The following is a 21,005-nucleotide window of genomic DNA, read 5'->3' as shown; positions in this document are numbered from 1 at the left end:
TCATAAAACGCCATTCGCAAAGTTCAAAAATGCAATGTGAGCGCGAGAAATTTGTAATCTGCCCAACCACCGTCCAATGCTAACGACAAGGAGTACGGCATATATCGCTATCTCGTTCTAATAGCCCGAAGCCGAAGCATTCGGCTGTCTCGTTCGCACTCCGCGCGTTCGAGCAGCTGTCGCGTCTCGCGGCATCTGTGTGAGTAGGCGAGCCACGCCGTTGTTGCATTTAACGCACAGTCACAGCACATCGACACCAACCGCGACAGTGTTCAGCGCGTTATTCTGCGCTGTTTCTAAATAACCTAAAAAGTTGAACAAGCCAGATTATTTTTAGGAATAATCGTAGCGATTATCATAAAATACTCATGACTGCTTCGAATTTATAAAAGTTAGTGCTGTGAAGTCGACGCCCATCTCGGAGGCGTACGTGGAGTGTATTTTTGTGCAACACAAAGCAAATACAAACGGCAAGCTGTGGGGATCAGGGGCCTTTTTTTTGCCGCCGCAGGGGATGTACTATCCTGTGAGTATACATCAATGTAGTTTATCTTACGAAATCGTACAAGCGAGGTTACATTGGCAGTTATTATTATCTCAAGTCATCTGAAGTCGTGATAGGATATTGGCGCACAATAGTACGGCGCATGTCGTTATTGTCAGATGCGTTTTGTTTATACAACGTCCTTTACATATTACAATCTTTGCCCTCTGCATCTTTAACATTATTATATCTTACCTGGTTATTATTCTGATACCTGGTTTTCTTCGTTTTAACATGGTTACTTTTATACATGGACACATTCTACCTTAACACCATGAAGGTTTGATTCAATCAAATCATGTACATGACAGGAATTATCAATCTACCGAGGGCGCCTCTTATAATGTGTTGTGGCATGAATGAATGAGTAACTTTGCCTACCACTGGATGTTGTTTTGTCTTTTGAATATTAATGAAATTTAAATACATAATCTTCAATCATATTATAATCTGTAATAATGTAGGTATTGTAATTAGCATAGTAGGTAATAAGAATAATATTACTTAAGCATGTTGTTTGTGTTTTATACCTTAGGAAATATCAAGTTAAATAAATCAACTTATTTTGTAAATTATATTATAATTTTCACAAGGTATAAATGTATATTTATTTACACGATAATACAGTAGGTGTACATTAAACGTTTTATCTACATAACTTACAATAACGTTACGATAGCACATCTGTCGGCAATGCCGGTAAATGGAATGTCGATAAATACCGATTTTCACTTAGGGTGAATGATGAGCTTCGATTTGATTTATTAGAAATGAGAAAATGGAGACATTTATATAAAAATGGAACAAAACACGCAGAAGATTGATTGTTACCATTTTCTATCGCCTTTTGAAATTATGATATTTATGATACCTAGGCGTACTTTCCGATTTATCAACGATAATTGAAATGTACTAAAGTAGTTAGTAGTAGCACCTACCTACATAAATTCTTATATTTTAAGTGGAATTTTTAATAAGTTAGTTGCCACTGCCATTGGGCAACTGACCCTGAACAGATTATAACCTATGTCTAAATGTTAAAGTAATTATTTTTATTAGTAATAACAGCCCATGTTGTTAATTAGCGTAAATTAGTCCAAAATACGCGTAACTCACCAATGTATACGTACCTAAATTGATTTGGCGCCATTTCCAACGTAGGTATTACTATCGTTTGAAACTAACATCTGCATGAATCATAAACAGACGTTCTCCTTCAGTCTAGGGACTCAGAAAAAAATGCCACGTGATGTGTTGTCTCGCAAAGGGATAGGGGTCTCGTCTGGATACTAAGGATACTAGGACCTAAGTACTAAAGATCCTTACTATACACGCAATGGATGTACGGCAGTAAACACGGTTTATCGCAATTTGAACTTAATCTTATAATAGATTATGAGTAACAAAATATGGCTTTTAGTCATTATAAACAAGTACCTGAACTTACCCGAATGGGTTAATTTAACTGTAGCTGAATGCCAATTTCTCACAATTCACATTTAGAACTACGCCATTACTTTTATCAATGAAATAATATGTAACTAATAAATAGACTAGGACTAGGTAGTAGGTACACTACACCTATTTACGACACAAGAGCTTTCTATTAAAATACCTATGTGTCTATAAAAATACGACACGCATCGCTCAGTAGCGTGAGGTTCACCGGCCTATTAAAAATCGGTCAACCAGTGGTTAATCTGCTCATACCTACCCCCCTAATACCTATCCACCTAGAACCACCAGGTACCTATAACCGCTAGGTCCTAATACTTACATACCGTCTTTTATAGGAACTTGCGAAACAGGTTGCAAGCGGCCTTAGCTTTTGGGGTTGGGTAAATTGGGTTATGTTTACGAGTTGTAAAACCCAACCATGGGTATTACGAATTTCAAAATATTACGCGTACGTCGCGTACGAAGAATTTGAATAAAACCTGCATCAGGTTGCCTGGAAGGTTTAACAATATTTTTCTTAGTATTTACTTTTGTGTCAGAACTACCTCCGTAAATAACTAATCAAATTCACAAATTAACAGAAGCTGTAAAGTAAAATGGTTTGAAGATGAATTCAACCTTAGTTAAACATTATTACATTAGATACTTTAGATAGCATACGATACGAAACATGTAAACGAGCTCTCGCCTGAATAGTTATTAAACTTGCATAAATTAATAACTTTGCCCAGCAAACTTGGTAATAACAATAGGTACCTAGGAACCTAAATAAGCATCCGGAATTAAATTGGGTACTTTGCTCGTCTGCCAGCCTACGTAAGATATGCAAAATCGCTCCCGTTTCTACCTGCGTTCGAAGTTGCCCTGTTGCTAAAATAAATAGCAGCATGTTTTTGTTCCTTTGTTCAAATTTCGGGCGGAGTCGTAAGGGCAGATTACTGGAACCCGTTCAAAGCCTCAAGGTGAACGCGCGTGGCCGGCGGGGAGATGCCGCTAATAAGGATAAAAATATTTACAACATCTTTCGAGTTCACGGACGATCCACCATTTTGAAATGTGTGCCTACCTGCTTACGATGCAAAGGATCCGCTTGGCATTGAATGGGCCTGCACTGAGTAGGTAACTTCTTTTTAACAAAAGAAATGGTTACTTGTCTCGAGTTCTTGCTTCTAAAGATTAATAAAGCAGGTAACAAAAAGACAGACAGATTGGCTTGAATCGTTGAGGCTAATTTAAAACCTCAGTAGTCAATGTACTGAAAATATCTGCAATTCTGCATACCGAATGTCTAGTCGGGGTAGTAAAATTTCACCATCAGATTTTTAATAGAACTCGAAATAAGTATCATAAAAATAAGTAACAAAAATTACATTTTTATTATTATAAATATATAATTATTTAGTAATTATGTTTGTTTTGCATAGATAATCCCGATTTGAGGTTAAAAATATTTCTTTGCAAAACACCTAGGTATCTGCGGTTTAAAACGTGTTTTTATTCATTCCAATCTTGTTTGTATCATTCTAATCTCAATGCCAAGATGGCAATAGCATCCGATTCCCCTCGGCTTGCTTAATCTAACAAGTTCACGGGCACTATACGTACTTAAGAATCTTAAGACATTATTATTATTACTCAACTAGGTCTGTACTGTACATAGCTACAAAGGACAATGTCCACGAACAATAAATATGTTAATGAGGGTGTTAGAAACGTAATGATGCGTTTAAATGCTAGACAAGTTGTAACAAATGAGAAGAAAGGTATCTACTTATTCGCATTTGCTTCCTCGCAATCTGACAGAGGCGTTGACGGCACCGCGAATAAATGGGAAAAGTGCCTTTTTACATATATACTAACCTAAATATCATTGGGTTGCTGGGTATAATCACATGCACGCATTATACGAGCTATAACAGGTGCATCCTCTCAGTGATACCCATGGGATCATGTTATAAATCTCTTTTGGTATGTGGATCGTGGTCATTGTGGACCTGATACAATATCAAAGCATATACGTATTACAAACCTAAGGCTTGTTTACTGCCGTACAGCCATGATGTGTATAGCCATGCTTTAACATGTGTCATGGCGCGTAGTTATTTCCTTACATGGCCGTTCAGTAGACCGATGTCAAATCGGGCAATTATCGAGAGCTCGTGACCTATTGTGATTGCGAACTGAGTTGGCCGGCATTCGATTACAGTTCAACAAATCTCCTGTGTTCCGTCGCGCAACGACAGCGTTCCTGGAATATTGTTCTATGTAGGTGCCAACATTACCTCTTCTATGATCTTTTTATGGCAGGCAAATCAGGCAATTGAATATTTGTTAAATATCGTCAACAGAAAATATCGCTCTCTGTAATATTGCGCGTAGGTACAAAGGAACCTTTGTTAGGATTTACGTTGCGTTTACGTTGACGAAAAAAGTAAAACGTTTCCAATCCTAACAAAATGTTTGGTCGTAATTTGCCCACTTTGCAGAATATAACAAACATAGTACGTGATTTTTTGTGATAATCTAAATAATATTTTGTATGTAATAACCTCTTTGTATGTTTACTATAGTATATAATGTTGTGTTCTAAAAACGTTAGAGATATGTCTGAGCTATACATAGATCTGAACATCTTATTACATTGTTTCCATTATTTGTTACCTCATACGCCTTAATTCCAGAAGGCTTAATATACAGTACGCACTACCTAGTAAGTACCTAATCCCCCGGTTTAAAAAGGTTAGAGATCGGAGAGCTAATGAAGGTCCTAAAATTGACTAGGGACCAATATTTTCTATATCGTATGAGAGAACGTCGCCTTTGTAGCTATGATCCTGTGTTTCATGTGTATCTCACGTGAAGTAACACTTTTTTACCTACAAGAGTCAATCAATAATTGTAGCGCTATTACCTATTACATCGTATATAACTCTTAATATTAGAGCTATGTAGGCATTCCGCATTTAATATAGCAAAAATGTTTCATAAAGTTGTTATTGCTAAAACGTGCTTCAGAAAATAACGGTGACAGAAATTGCGACATTCTTTTCGACTCGTGGCTTTGGAAGGATTTTATTCAAATATATATATAAAATAGGGACATGCCTTCTCCTCGTTGCTTTATCGTTATACAATTATTATTATTATTTGTATGTCTTTCGTTTATCTCGGGACATTTGGAAGGCGTGCGTGGGGCCGAAGCCAACAGCGCAGAGGCCCTTTAAGACAATTTAATCTAAAAGGTGATGTGACACCAACCAGCGCTTATCCCTATATTCATTAAAGGCCTCCCCCCTCCCCTACCCCTTGAATAAAAATAAACACCAGTCATCGTGTCCGATCCGATCGTGTGAGGTACATTGAAGACAATAATGTGAGGGTAAACGTTAAACCTAGTTGAGTAAGGTTAAACCGAGTTGCCCTCTCTAAGCCATAGATAATTCTGTCGGGCTACTCGTCGAGTCGTCGCCTTAGTGTGCGTGTGGATTGAGTGAGCACCTTCCGAAAAAAAAAATATGCTGATCATTTAGTAAAAGTTCTAAAACAATTGTAAAACGAATCTCTGAATTTGTAAAAAGATAAATCAAAAGATACAGTCATTAACATGTGCTCACTCAGTTCTCACAAACTACCAACGAAAACAGTGAATGTATTCATTTAACATATAATATTTATATACTAACATTTAGTAAAAATATGCCAACTTACCTCTATAAATTTTAGATCACCTAGTGTGGAGCCAACATAGTGTGGTCACCCTACATGATACATTTGTATGAGAAAAGTTATGTCTGAATATCTTTAAAACCAGACAACGAATATAAAATATTAGATGGTGGATATTTAGTAAAAAATTTTACTAAATGTTGAAGTACTTTCGAGTGTCTGTGGTGCTACAAATCTTAAGATATTTACATTTTTAACTTTCTCAAAACGTGTGGACTGAGTGAGCACTTACAAAAAATTATTATAAAAAACCTGACACGTTAGTGGTTCGTTTTGTATTTTACAAATTCCCATTTCACTTTTACTAAACTATACACATATAATATCGGTCTAAATCTTATGTTTTTCATCAAAATTCGGCTTTTCAAAAGTGTGAGGATTGAGTGAGCATAAGAAACTATTTGTAAATAATTAAATACGTCACTAGGTGATCTAAAATTTATAGAGGTAGGTTGGCATATTTTTTTACTAAATGTTTGTATATAAATATTATATGTTAAATGAATACATTCACTGTTTTCGTTGGTAGTTTGTGAGAACTGAGTGAGCACATGTTAATGACTGTATCTTTTGATTTATCTTTTTACATTTTCAGAGATTCGTTTTACAATTGTTTTAGAACTTTTACTAAATGATCAGCATATTTATTTTTATTTTTGGAAGGTGCTCACTCAATCCACACGCACACGTCGCCTTATGGTTATACATATTGATGTTTCGTTATAGCAGAAATTAACGTTTAATTATCGACGATGTGCGAATTTTATTGCATATAAATTATAGATTCTTATATGGTTATGTGTGTATTCTAACTTCAAAGTAATCTGTCTCGTCTGAAATACGCGAGGAACTTAGTTGCGTATGGTTTTGCAAGTTATTCAACTCGAAGTTGCTATATCAACGTCTACAAATTCCTGTTCGCCACAAAGCCTCCAGGTCTCCCTCTAATTCGCCTGCTGGGTCCCTACCGCTTTTAATGGCGGTCTCCATTGTTGTACACGCCTCGTGAAAGTTACAAATTAATTTAAATGTTCTTGAGTAACACAGCTATCCTTGTTGAAGCTGTTAATGAGTTACTTATTTCGCTCATTTTGGAGTAACCGGGTGAGCGGAAAATCGACTTATCTTGTTCACCCTTTAGTTACGTTGTAACTTCCTACTACGCTTAACAGTGGTACTTAAATACTTAGATATGCGAGCCAGTATATTTAACAACATTCATAATACGAAATTCCAGAAAAATATCGTATTTTTTTAATGTGGTGACTGATCTTTCATGTTTCTGACATTTAATGTTTAACTTAAAATTACACGCTATGAAAATAAAGGCGGGCATTAATCTGACAGATATTTATCGTATGAAACTGCTTCACACGTATTTCGCTAGATGAAACATATGACTAGTGGCAACTCGTACCTACGTATTTGTGAAATGTCGGCTTCTCGCGGAAGCAGTGATGAATACTAAGTATTAATCCTATCATGTTATTATAATCCTCCTATGATTATAATATAACATAGGTACAAAAGGGAGCCCGTTAGGTATGTAGGTACGTTTATTAAGCCTACAGGATTTAGCTAGCTCGCTTATGCTTATAAGCGATAAGACGAGCAAGTCAAAACATTATATTTCTGAACCCGAACACTAGCTTTGCTTGATGAAAGCAAAACCAAGGAAATTTAATTATTCACCCACTCTTAATCAAAACGTATATTCATATTCATACAGGATGCTATCATACGTATTAAACTAATTTGTTTCTAGAGAACACGAGTATTCCCTGTGCAATTTGCGATTTTCCTTTTCAAGTTTATTTTTGTTTTATTGTTAATATATCGACTTTAACGATTTTACCTAATATTGATAAAACTAATGAACGTAGTGAATTTAGTTTATTGACAAACACTATTCTTAAAATTATGTATTTAGAAAAACAAACCGTTACGGGACGGGCGTCTTAAGATAGTCAAACGTTTATGAATAACACCCGTAAAAATAATAATTATGCTTATGGTCTTTAGTTGTTAGCGACAATTTTGTTGCAACCCGCATACTTTTTACATCTTTTGAAAAATACGTCCAATTAGAATACACCCTATAGGTGTATAAGATATGATATACGTATGGTGTTACCGCTTAATTGAGTTTACTCTGTTTAGCTTTCGTTAGCCTGGCTCCTATTTCTCTCGCGAATTTGCCGGGATGAAGGACATCAAGATGAATCGGCCCAAATTATACTCGTATTTCATCAAGCACACTTATTAAGGGTAGAGTGTAAAATACAGTCCTAAAGTTCCTTTTATTACAAGAATGTCCCAGGAGAGTTAATCTGATATTCATTGATATATTGGAGATTGGGCGGTATATGTATTGATGAGGTAGGTTTTCTCCTAAATTGCTATGTATTTTGGATTGGTCCAACAATGTTAGGAATGTGTTTGATTTAATAACGTGATGTAGAATAGTTGAATCCTAAAAAGGTAGAACTTGAATGACAAAAGAGCTACTATATCGCATTATTACTTAGGATTTCCTATATAATTTGATATCATTCCTAGGTTCACCATTTTTCGAATACGTACGATTGTCTAGATATACATAACAATATAAAATTGAAACTTGCTACTTTTTCTCACGCTTCTGAGACAGCTGTTAAACATCTGCTTATCAACAAATATTATGATACTCTTATCCTAATGTCAATCTGCGGGCTATATGTATACTTTCATAAATTCATAATTATATGTACCAGCTCCCAAAAAACATCTCTTCGGTAGTGCACAGCATAACAAAGGGATATATCGGATGAAATACTGGTATCTGGTTTGAATGTGTACGTGTATTTTTAGAAAATGTAGATATCAAATTTAACTACATATTGTTACAGATGTAGTACGAAAAGATTTGCCTTCGTATTGTTACCGAAACGTACGACCGTGTCATGCTCTTGCAGTCAGTCTCAGTACAAGATGTACTGACATTGACTGAACTAGCATGACAAATACGACCGTTTGCGGTAAAATACGAAGGAAAACCTTTTCGCGCTACATCTGTACCAGATTACTATCTTCTAAAGAACTGTCGTTTTAACTAAATGTTTTTTTTTTTCTGTTAATAAAATGAAGTCTTAACAACTAAAGTTAAGCACGTCATGATAAATCGCTTCTACCATAAATATGCAAGTTATATATAAGTAATACCCTTTTTGGTGTTGTGATGTGACACAATGTTTGTTTTGCCTGGGGTGAGAGAAATGGTATCACAATCCCTGTTTAGTGTGCCACTTACCTCGGTGTTCGGTCGCGTTAGGCAACCTTATAAACTTTCATGAAACGGCTCCCTGATGTTATCAAGCACTCTATTTATTTTTCAAAGTATATGGGTAGAGTTCTTGGGAACCGGATATGAGCTGTATAAGAATTCCGGAATAGAAAAAAAACGATCTCTATGGAAAGCCGAAAACTTAATAATTATGATAATTTCTTACGCACTTACTGGGGAATGTTCTAGTTACAGGGCTCCGAGATTAGATAATAAAGGTCATTAGAAACCCCTATCTGACACTAGCAGAACAACGAACCTTTATTACAACGACAAATCGTTTAAGTACTAAATCAATTTTACGAACAGAGACAGAAACGAGTAATTACAGTCCCGATTTTATTTACCCTTCTGTATTATGTTAGGGATGTACCCCGGTTTATTTACTATCCCGAGCTCAGCCGGCAACCGGCTGCACAGCAACTGTAATTATTCATTCTAGTATACCGAGGTTTCACTCGCTTGAATACAGTAAATTACACTTTCAGTTAACGCATGCATTTTACGGCGGAATTTAAATCTCTACCCATTAAAGTGACCGACGCGACGTTCGCTAACGAGTTTATTTGTTACTGATTTCAGCTGAAAATATTCATTTATAGAGTAGGTAGAGTTATTACTCTATACTACATAATGGGATAGAGGTACATGTACAACCTTTCTTCGTATAGTACATGCCCAATTTCCGCATTCTTTAACTGTTACAAATTTAAACTTTGTTCCTATAAAAGTGTAGTTCACAACCCATTTTGCTATTAAACTCAACGGAAAGTACAGTGTTAAAGTGGAGTTATAAGCTGCTATTTCAATCCTTCAATTGATTGTAAAAAGTGGTTCGGTATTTTTATAAAGCACACGATCATGCCGAGTGTTGAAAGGCGGGCGCCACCCATTTTCCGGGAGTTTGACTAGCCGCGTGTCTCCGGCAAGTGAGCGGTCATTTGTCTCACATTGCGCACTTTGATGGACATTCATTTATCAATCGTCTGAGAAGGTGATTAAATGCCGTCTGGCTATGGGCGGAATCTGGAAACATAATTATGTTTTCTTAGGATTTAATTCTCATTAGCTACAACTCCAAGAAAGCGACAGAGAAACCAAAATAATGATTAATACATATATTGTTGCAAATTATGTAGCGCTGGGAGCTAAATTTAACTAACTAACAGGCGCTATGCGAGCGATCGTTTTGTAGTCGATGTTCGTGTAAAATACATTGTGGTATATAAAGTCAAGATCTTATTATCAGTCCCTCTTAATTGGGACGGCGAGCTATTAATACCCGCGCTTGACGTTCACTATAGATCTTAATTCCTATACTGTACCGTTCAGTCGACAATAGGGTCGGTACATTGGTTTTTTTATTATTATTATAAGATGCTTGTACAGTATCTCTGTCACGCAACGCAATGTATCCCTTATGTTAAAATTGTGTTCAGAATTTTCAGATACCTAATATGAAAAACATGTCAGTTGTGATACTTGTGATTGTTGATCCTATTAACATCAAAAACTAATAGCAAGTTTGTGACAGCTAGGTACTAACATTTTTTAACTAAATATAACAGATGAACCATTAGCAATAGCAACTACTAATAATGAGAAATTTTCTTATTGGGTATGGTGTTTTATTTTTAGTAGTAATAACAACTATGGAATCTTGAAACCAAAATTATAATTTCCTTGCCGTGAAATCACAAGTGCTTATTACGCAGTAAATGGATAGTTAACGGTGTTGGTGTCGTGGTTTATCTCGCAGCCTAAAGATTAACCCTCAATTGTTGACACTTAAATACTGTTATCTTCAGAATGGTGTTCAATTCATCCCACTAATCGTTCAGTTACTTGTTGTTGCGGTTTACTGTTTATTATCTGAATGTAAATCTGCTAATTCAATGGCATATTCTCTTATTTAAAAGTAATTGTTGAAACGGCACAGCAAAAGCAACACTTGTTAATTCGAGCGGTCACTGAACCCGGACTATCAATTAATTTATAAATGTACGTTCATGATGAGTAAGATCCATTTCAAATGCCTGATAATCTTTACAAAAATCTGTTTTGGACACAAATTGGCCGCCGTCCAACAACAGTCGCAGATATCGTGTGGATGCGAGGAATGTCGGCAATCCGACTGCGTGTACGTGCCGTTGCCCAATGGCAATCGACTTAAATGAGAGATTTATTATTGTGTCAACTTGTCCCACGTCTTTGTACTTAATGCAGAATAGACCTGCTGATACGGCGGCCTTTCTATCCAAGAAGATCAATTTCCGCAACTTGCGCGAATAGAACGCAATCGATCATTTCCTTGTTATGATCATCGTGCTGTTGCTAAATAGATAACATAGGCTTGTTTTGTGTGTGATTTTTCAGCTATCTAAAATTGGCTATAGGTCAGACGATGGCGATGTCACGCCCAAATCCCTCGGGGCGTTGCTATAACTTCGCCAGATATAAAACGCTCTCCTTATGTTTTTTACTTTTCAATCTTCTGAGTAAATATATCTGCCACGCTTTCTGTTACATTATAAGTGAACCCCGAATTGAATAGCTTACCGACCGTAGGCTGAAGTTGGCACTAGCTTTATCTGTTCTCAACTCGAGCTCGAGCACAAAAAGGCCTGTTTACGTGATAGTCGAGCCACTCGATTCACCTGCCAACTACCACACTGCACCCCTACAACTGCACTGATGTTCTCTCGGAGAAATAGTTCGTGTGAGATCAGTTGGTAAAGGATGTCTTGAAAAAACCGCAAAATGTATATATCCTAGACAACTTTGATGAAGATGTATCACAAATAAAAACCGCGCCATTGGATAACAGATAATAGCATTAACAAAAAATAGCACTACAGCCTACAGGACTCAACTACAATATATAAAAATATATGATATGAGTATGACGTAGCGTAGCGTTGCTGGCAGCGGGTGATTGTAGAGTTAGCTATTTATTGTTAAAAACTGTTAAAAATACTGTATTTGTAAATCTACTTGCTATTTTCAAAACAAATGCATTTCCAGCTTGTAACCATGTGTAACCATTGCTGAAGCCGCCACAATATTTTGTCACAAATCTATATTTCTTCATTAACACAGTGAGTAACTGTCATCAGAGATGCGCTACTTTAAATCTGAGTACCTGAGTATGATGTTTCCATCATTTTTATCCAGGCTATAAGGTTTTTGCGACATCCGTTAGTCACCCCGGAATATCGACAGTTAAATAAGTTTCATTTGTTTACTTTTGCTTACTATCTCCCAATTAATCTTATTGACTTGTTCGGTGTGCCAATGTGCAGTGCAGCCAATCCAATTGCTGTCATACTAATAGTGGGTAACATAGCATTGTATAGGAATTAAAGACCTTCCGGTCGCTCTATTGTTTACCTTTTCTGCATCGCGTGTTGTCTGTAATGTAACTAGATGTGAAGGTCGTATCGTACCTATTAATCTGTCCTATGCTAATTACATTAATTTAATCTGATCTTTAGAATTCTCATTTGATGGCTGTTCCGACATAAGAATATTTAATCCGAAAAGTAACATTCTGATCTGTCTATTTACTTGCCATGAATTTTATTATCCGTGCATTGAATTGAAGTGATGCCAGCAGCCCAGCATCCAAATCTGAAAACGTACTTTGTCAAACGTCTTTGCTAAGTATGACACATGCAGATAATGTGTATTACTTAAGTGTGGTTTTATGCGGGTTAGTCGTCATTGATATGTGCGGTTATAGCGATTAATCAGACGCGGCTCGCCTCGCTGCAGCGTCGCGGCGCGGCGGCACTCCACGTGTGCCTGCAGCGAGCTGTTAGCGTGCGCTGATTGCGCCCACAGACCGCTTCAAAGCGAACCGGTGAAAGGAAGCGTTCCCAATGTTTCCGCGCTTATGGACATAGAATGAACTTTTGTTCCCATGTTCTGTTTATCCTGTCATATGTAAACATGTATCCATTTTGTTCATTTATTCACCTAATGACTCTATTTGTTAATCATTAAAATAACTTGTTATCGTTTTATTTGTTATTTAATTACGCAGTTAAAGAATGCTTAATGCGGTAGTTTACTCATTATTACTTTGTTTGTTTCCGATACACCGGATCGTGATTGATGCGTATCCTCACGAGACAATAAACTCGCTCTATAGGTGAATTTGTAAGAGGCTGCTTTAGCTGATGTGATGTAACAGAGGTATACCGAATTTCTCGACATTATAATATTCTGTCAAATTATTTAGTAATGACCTATGTATTGCATGTGGCATTTGAAGGCGAACCAGTTCAGTCGGTGGTAAATAAATACCAGTTTGTACGGCGCGCGGGCACAGAGCCACGGGCGCCGTTTACTATAATTATTGTTTCACTTCATTCAATCCGCGAGCGATGGCGATGCCCGTGTAATTGGAGCGACTTTTGATAACTTATTGCACTCGTCTGACGCGTACACTATGGAATATGATCCAGTACAAGTCTATGTTATATTTGTTTGATTATAGCATTGCTTGGAAAAATAGTGCGCCAAACGTGACGTATCTATTTTAACGGTAACAGGGCTAGAATTAACTACCTGAGTAGTGAGTAGGTGTATGAAATATTTTACGCGGTAGTTTTGACCTTAAAACAAGCTTAATTCAAAACCCTCGTCCCAATAATTCGTGATAAAAGGGTAGCTTTTGTTTTTGCGTTTCGAGAAATCCTCTTAATTTGATTTTAGGATCTACAAGTAATGTAATGTACATTAGAATAATCCTATCATCGCCCATTTGCCGAGCGTTTGCCTCAATTAACTTATAATCGAATGAGCAATAAACATACATAATGGTGTATTGATTGTAGTTATACATATGAAATAAGATGTTATTATAATGTGCGTATATCAGTTGAGATGGGCCGAATACGGACTTAGCCGAATACGAATATTCGGCCGAACATTCGGTTCAGCTGTTACCGAACCGAACATTCGGCCGAATATTCGGTTGCGCCATATTTTAGATTTCGGCTTAGAGTTAAAAACTTTTCAATCATTGGTAAATGGGTACATTTATCTTACTAAAGGCTCTTAATGTGCATAAGAAAATTTTGGATTTTGTTTCTTAAACTACGTTGTTTTTACTTTTTTACAATATTATTGTATTTTTATTTCAACGCATTTTTAACTCCCTTTGGTAGTTCATTACAATGCTGAAATAGGATGTCATAATACTCATAATCCGATGAATTACGAAACAACTTACGCTATTTATTTACTTTGTTAATTCGGTAAATATTCGGCAATTTCACCGAACTTTTCGGCCAAATACGAACATTAAAAATCTTGCCGAATATGCTGAATACCGAATATTTACCGAATATTCGGCCCATCTCTAATTATACGTTTGGATTGAATAGGTAGAACTCTCAAGTAATATGAACGCAACTGTCATAAAAGATTCGACGTCAATTCCTATAACCTCGTTATTGGACAGGGCGGACGGGTACGCTGCAAATTACGATCCCAGTATAACGTAAATGTATTCCGATTCAGGTGAATAGGGCAACTTATCCCAGTCCCGAGGAGTATGAAAATTATTTGGGCTGGTGCCAGCGTTGCTCGGTTTGCGGGCAGCGACGCCTTGCCCATCCGACTCAATAACTAGTGCCCGCGTAATGCAAGACACTCTGAAAGTGCATCATTTGTCTCGGCATCGTGTTTAACATATATGTTATGTCAATTTCACTGCCAATATCGTTTCATACGCAATTATAACAGTAACTAGATCTCTCCTACGCTCAACGACCGTGGTATCGCCGTCAATCACATTATACAAATGACACAACAAAACTCGAATGCTTTAGTGTGATTAACATTTTAGTTGCTCGCAGCTAGTGTTTACGTTAGACGATTCGTGTATTAGCCAAATCGTTGTACGTGAACCAGTGTTATGTTAAGGTCTAGCCAGTACCGCCGACAACAGAGTTGACCTGGTACATGTTTGCTTTCAGGTGAGTAACGGCAATGTCATCGATACGGGGACCACAACCCTACTGGTATTTACTATTTGATATTTTCGGCACCTAAGCATGTGAATGCATTGTATAATCGTTACAATAAGACTCATTTAATCCGACATCTTACAGCTATCTCAGACACGTGCCTGCGAATGTAATTGACTATGTTTAAGTCGTTTAGCACTCTTAAACACTATACCTAATTTCCACTTTTGTTTCATCTGGAATTCTTGTTATGTGTTTAAGGCATGTTTTTTTAGTTTCGTAGGTTCATATAGGCCTCGTCGGTAATCATTTCATTAAGTGTTCTCATCAGCATGATCTGCGCGTCAGTGCGTCAGTACTCCAAAAACTGTTCGCACGTGATATATAATATACTTTGCTTTTGTTTTAATAATTTTCAAATTAGTTAACATTTCTTATTCTTTTTCTTATCTGTACTTTATTATTTTAACTTAGTCATAAATTAAAGCTGTTTTACTTACATAGTTCCAATTTGTAGTTCTCACATTTCTTGATCGGTTGAATTTGTAAAAATAAAGAACAATTAGACAGTATTTGTTATTTAACCCACTTTGGGTTGGGATTTCAATTTAGTTCCTAGTATTATGAACACTTCTATTAATTATTAGTCACGGGTTGCTTTAATTTAATTAATTTTTACTTTCTACAGTATATGAAATATATTTTCCAATTCTATCTTAATCGGGCCGTAAGAAATTTAATAAAAGAAATTCCAAGTCTCGGTCTATTTATGGGAAAACTGCTAAGAACGATAAAATTATAACAAGACGCGTGTTTTAAAATAAACTCGATGAAGCTACAACTGATTTTCGGTCGCTATGCCCGAGGGTGCTTTATCAACTTTTTAATACCCGCAACAAAGCTCTGTAAAAAAGGATCCGGTTTTAACTTCCGACCTGAGGCAAATTTTGCAGAGCTGCGCATAATTTCAGAAAATAAAAATTTTGCAAGTCGTCCCTTGACACCATGCTGGTTTAAACTATTCAGTCCGCAAATTGGCACAGGCTTGTTTTTTTTACCTAAAGGAGAGCCTCGATTATGAATATAAACTACTTAATAACAACATAAACATAAAATTATGAGTCTAAATCTGCTAATTTGGTCTTAGTACTTACAAAATACTCGGAAGGTGTCGTATGGTTTTCAGTCACGTATTTAACATTTCATTTAGAATATAACATAAAACAACGTCTGAGTTAATCAAGCTCAAATAAGATCAATATTTCCCGTAGGTGATGGTCCAGGGCCGCCGTGCGCCGGTGCCTGTCACCCAGGATTACCGACCAGAACCGACAACGATGTACGACGCCCGTTTCAAACTTCAATTTACGTCTTAACCTAATTATGTCGAGGACCGACACGTAAACAAATTAATCTCTCGTAATTGATTTAGCCACCAAAAAGGAGTACATTGGCATTTAATAAGCCAATTTCAGGATACTGTTGTGAATAGACTGTAACTTAACTGTAGATGTCCGAAATTATATTAATCAATCAAAAGTATTGTCATAATTCGGATATCTGTTTGGATAGGATATACATATATATCTTTTTTGTTTGACCCTATTGTATTCTGATTAAAGATAAATCAGTCTAAGACTGATCTCTTGAAAAATAATCTTTCGACTTATATTCAATGACGCTTTATTAATAGACCTGTCATACTCTCACGAAATGCATTCAAAGATCGGCGCCAAAAATTAGCACGTTGCCTGCCTGTAATTTTTTTTAGAGAATCTGATTAAATACGATCTTGTAGCTGTATTATGTATGTACATAACTGGTTTAATCTACTATCTAACGTAATGTACTAACTAACCGATGGGGAAGGCAATATAACCGTTTTCATGCATAATTGAGACACCAATACACGCCAGCCCTTCAACAAAGCGCAAGGGGTCTTATTACAAAAGTTATACGCTGCGCATTTAATATTCTTATCTGTATTGGAGGCAGAAACGTTTTTCATCATTCACTTCCATTTTGATCTTCCAGTATTTATAAATAAACTGCAATGTATGAAGAATTGGCAAAGATGATGCGTTATTCATTGTTTTACAAATACTACGCTTGTAACCTTTAATGATTTGCAAATTGTATTAGTAGTCCTATTCATCTACCCACTGCTTTAGTTACTTTCCATACATAACTTACTATGTAGCGTGACCATTCGCATGAGAAATTCTGCGTTCCAACAAGAGAAACGCTTACCTGAGTAGTTAAGTTTAATTAATGGCATTACCTACCTTTTGTAACTTTTGTTTTGCTTATTGCAATATTCGTTAAATAGTTCAAGCCTCATTTGACCTTTTTAACTTCAACGCTTCGCCTTCTCGAGAATTACGTCCAAGTACTACCGAAAGTAGCCTTGAGGCTTACATTGTTCTCGAAATAGTATTTAATGTTAATTGCGTGTTTATGAACTAGCTCTGATGGTGCTCTCCTTTTTATAATGATCGGTAGAAAGTGTTAAGGCGAGTTCGTTTAAATTTATTTGAACCGAACCGCAGACGTAACGAGCACTTGTCAACTTATCTCTGGTATAAAAATCTCTTCTATTTATTTGCGTTTTTGTAACACGGACCATTCTCCCTCCATTGGTCGTCAAGGTATTATTTTTTCCGTCCGTCCGTCTGTCAAGACCCTTTTTCTCAGGAACGCGTGGAGGTATGAAGCTGAAATTTATATCAATTACTCAGGTCTACTGTCCCTTGAAGCTGTGAAAAAATCAAACTTCTAAGCCAACGCAATCAAAAGATACAGCCGTTTATGCCGCAAATTTTCGACACTTGCAAGGGAATCAAAACCTACAGGGTGCTTCCCGTGAACTCAGAATCTTGAAATTTGGTACGAAGCAACGTCTTATAGCATAGATAAAGGAAAAATTACGAAAACCATAAATTTTTAGTTACATCACATAATATATTTTTTTTTAATAATTTTAACCTTACTACCCATTTCCTCATAATAAACGCGTAGAGGTATTAAATTGAAATTCATACCAAATACTCAGGTCTATAATACCTTTAAGCTGTAACAAAATCAAACTTCTATGTCAACGCAATCAAAAGAAACAGCAATTTAAGCTGCATATTTTGAAACTCGCAAGTACTCGCAAGGGAATCAAAACCTAAAGGGTACTTCCAGTCGACCTAGAATCTTGAAATTTGGCATGAAGCAACGTTTTATAGCACACATAAAGGAAAAATTCCGAAAACCTTAAATTTTTAGTTACATTACAAAATATATATTTTTTAATAAATATAAACTTATTATTTCCTCATTAAATTTATGCTCCTCCATCTTTCCCCATTGTAATGTTATGAATTTCATTTTGCAATAAAAATACCATAGTTATGACTCGATTGTCGTAATGAACGCTCTTTGTAAACCTTGCAGGTTTGTACGGAACCCTCGGTGCGCGAGTCCGACTCGCACTTGGCCGGTTTTTTATACTTAGCGGAATAGTTAAATTATAATTTAGTATGTGCTACGTAGTGATCAGATCTGAAACGCCGTTACGTCGCACACAGTAGTAGATATTAAATACATTTCATTGAACTGTTTAAATTAAGTCTATGTTAAAAAGTAATGCCAACTACATAATTTAAAGATTGACAAAGACAAATATCATTTATTATACTTTAACTAGAATAAGTAGATAAACTAAAATAGACCTAGATGCAATGTTAGCCCACTGTACGTATATAAGTAAACGTCGTAGTTCGTAGTACATATGCAAAGGAAGTGAGCTCTGGGAAAAGAAATCGCGTTAATTAACGGTGCCGGCGACCCATAAAATGGGCTACAGGGCGCAGTTTCAATGAGATCGCTTCCGCGACTCGAGTGCATGTTGACTCGCGATGCACCCTGTTTTTTGTGGCTAAATATAAATCTGCGTGAGAATTTTGCTACTCGTAATTAGGTAGAAACTGTTGCTTAACTGTAATTATTCTTACGAGTACATGAGTATATAGTACCTACCTGATGTATATGTCTAATGAACTAATGAGCTTGAGGCAACCGTGTTAACAAGCGGACTGAAACATCGACAATAGCCTTAGGTGGAAAACTGAATAATTATTATTACTAGTCATAATTTGATTACTTAAAATATTATAATTTATACGAAAAATGCACGAAATAAAGCATCAGATAATAATAATAAAAACAGGGACAGAAGTTATTTTTAACTCCAATTTATATTTTATAGATCAGACAGAAATATATAAAGTTAATCAGTTGATCGTGTCGTCATTCAATTCGATTTCATATTAATTCCATATTAGCAAGTCGTTTAAAATAGTTTTGACAATGCTTAAAAAGTAGCCTGTACATCAAAATGTCACCATTACCCGTATTCCGCCCTTTTTAAGGCATGCTACTGTCTTGGAAAACCCCAATGGTTATAATTAGCACACTCGCCTCGTCCCTTCTGTGGGTTATATTGTCAATATAAGTACTTAAAAACTTAACAGATCTATCATGAAGGGTATAGTTACACATACGGGTACATTACCCGTATGTGTAATTATTATAACTACCTACAATACCAACATGCGATTGTGTTTTTATAGTACCTATATAAATTGAAACCTAAGAAACCGGCAAGCAAAAACATGGAAAATTAAATACTTAATCCTCTACCCTGTGCATTTAAAATGAACATACCAGATTAAACAATTAATCATACAGCAATTTTCCGTGTCTTGTTAAATTAATTCGTAAAAGGTTTAGCGAACCTCACCAAAACAATAAACGGAAATACGACCCGAAACTGAATCCCATTTCCCCGGAAAATGTTATGTATTGGATATTTTGTTACGAAACTCAGAGCCGTTTAAAGTGGGCAGCGGTGGGTCGCGGCTTTCATGGATCATCCAGTTGATTAGGGGCCTCTGTGACTTCATCCGTCACCCATGTACCTTTACGTCACAGCTTTATAAACCACTGTTCATATATCTTACTCGTTCGGGAATTACGAGAAAGTGGTTTGCGAAATTCGATTTTACATTATCGGTTTTAACGAAGACATTTAACTGTCCGTCGGCGGAAATAATTCGTGTATAGGCGAATTTTGGCATAGTTGTAGGGAATGGTGTTCTAATCCACATACTCAAAGTACTGATGGGTAGGGGAGGAGCTAACGGGTGGAGGGGGGTGTAAAGGTCCCTTTTTTTAGTTTTTCGCGAATAAGTCTTAAACTGTGGCACATAGCAAAAAATGTTCTGAAACACAAGTAATCTTCATAAAATTCTCTACAAAAAAGTCTTATACACTTTTTATCTGGGACCAATCGTTCATGAGATATGGAAGGGAAAAGATGGACAATAAAGGAATAAACTCATTTGTTTATGAACAATACCTTTATTCTTATAGAGACGCGGTAGCGTGTCAAGCCAGGTTCAATTGACCCCCTTCTAACTCAAAAATTATTTCACATAAACGTGTTATAATGCAACGTAAAAAGAAACCAACGCGCGTAGTAAAAATATGAGCTATAAGCGCTCCTCAATAAGCCCGGTACTAGCAGCCCGCCTTAGTGCGTTTTCACATTATCCGATCCGATATCGGATGTCGGAAGGATTTCAAAGGCAAAAATCCAAGACGACGCCTTAAATGTACGGGATATCGGTCCTACTTCCGATATCGGATCGGATAATGTGAAAACGCACTTATCCCGCGCGCGCGCGCAGCCCTTTATAAGCCACCGCGCGGCCGGCGCTCGCTCATCCCAGTCGTCCTCAAAACGTCGACGTAAGACCGCCCCACAAGTATAGGGCGCGACCAGATACAGCCCTCAAAGCGCCCAGCGCGGAAGGGGCTACTCACACCCCAGCAGGGGTGTTGAACGACATTACAGCAGCGCTCGCTCAGTTTGTCTCGCGCAGCGATCCGATCACATTGTAGCTGACTTGACGAGCAAAGCATCACGACC

General features: G+C 36.7%; 1 protein-coding gene across 6 annotated transcripts in view; it reads left to right on the top strand.

The window, feature by feature from the left end:
* Positions 1–239: 239 nt before the first annotated feature.
* Positions 240–21,005, top strand: part of LOC125227813 (RNA binding protein fox-1 homolog 1-like) — a 57,673-nt gene continuing 36,907 nt past the window's right edge. For 5 of the 6 annotated variants that reach the window (XM_048132165.1, XM_048132161.1, XM_048132160.1 and 2 more), the window contains exons 1-2: positions 240–526; positions 15,038–15,082. In XM_048132165.1, coding sequence (XP_047988122.1) covers positions 515–526; positions 15,038–15,082 — 57 coding nt within the window. In that variant the 5' untranslated portion in view covers positions 240–514. The remainder of the gene's footprint in view (positions 527–15,037; positions 15,083–21,005) is intronic. The other variant, XM_048132163.1, reaches the window with a different exon arrangement.

Source organism: Leguminivora glycinivorella, chromosome 7 (assembly GCF_023078275.1).
Source record: "Leguminivora glycinivorella isolate SPB_JAAS2020 chromosome 7, LegGlyc_1.1, whole genome shotgun sequence".
NCBI classification, from domain to species: Eukaryota; Metazoa; Arthropoda; class Insecta; order Lepidoptera; family Tortricidae; genus Leguminivora; species Leguminivora glycinivorella.
The sequence above is the reverse complement of the archived record's forward strand: the minus strand, read 5'-3'. Positions and strand labels throughout refer to the sequence as shown.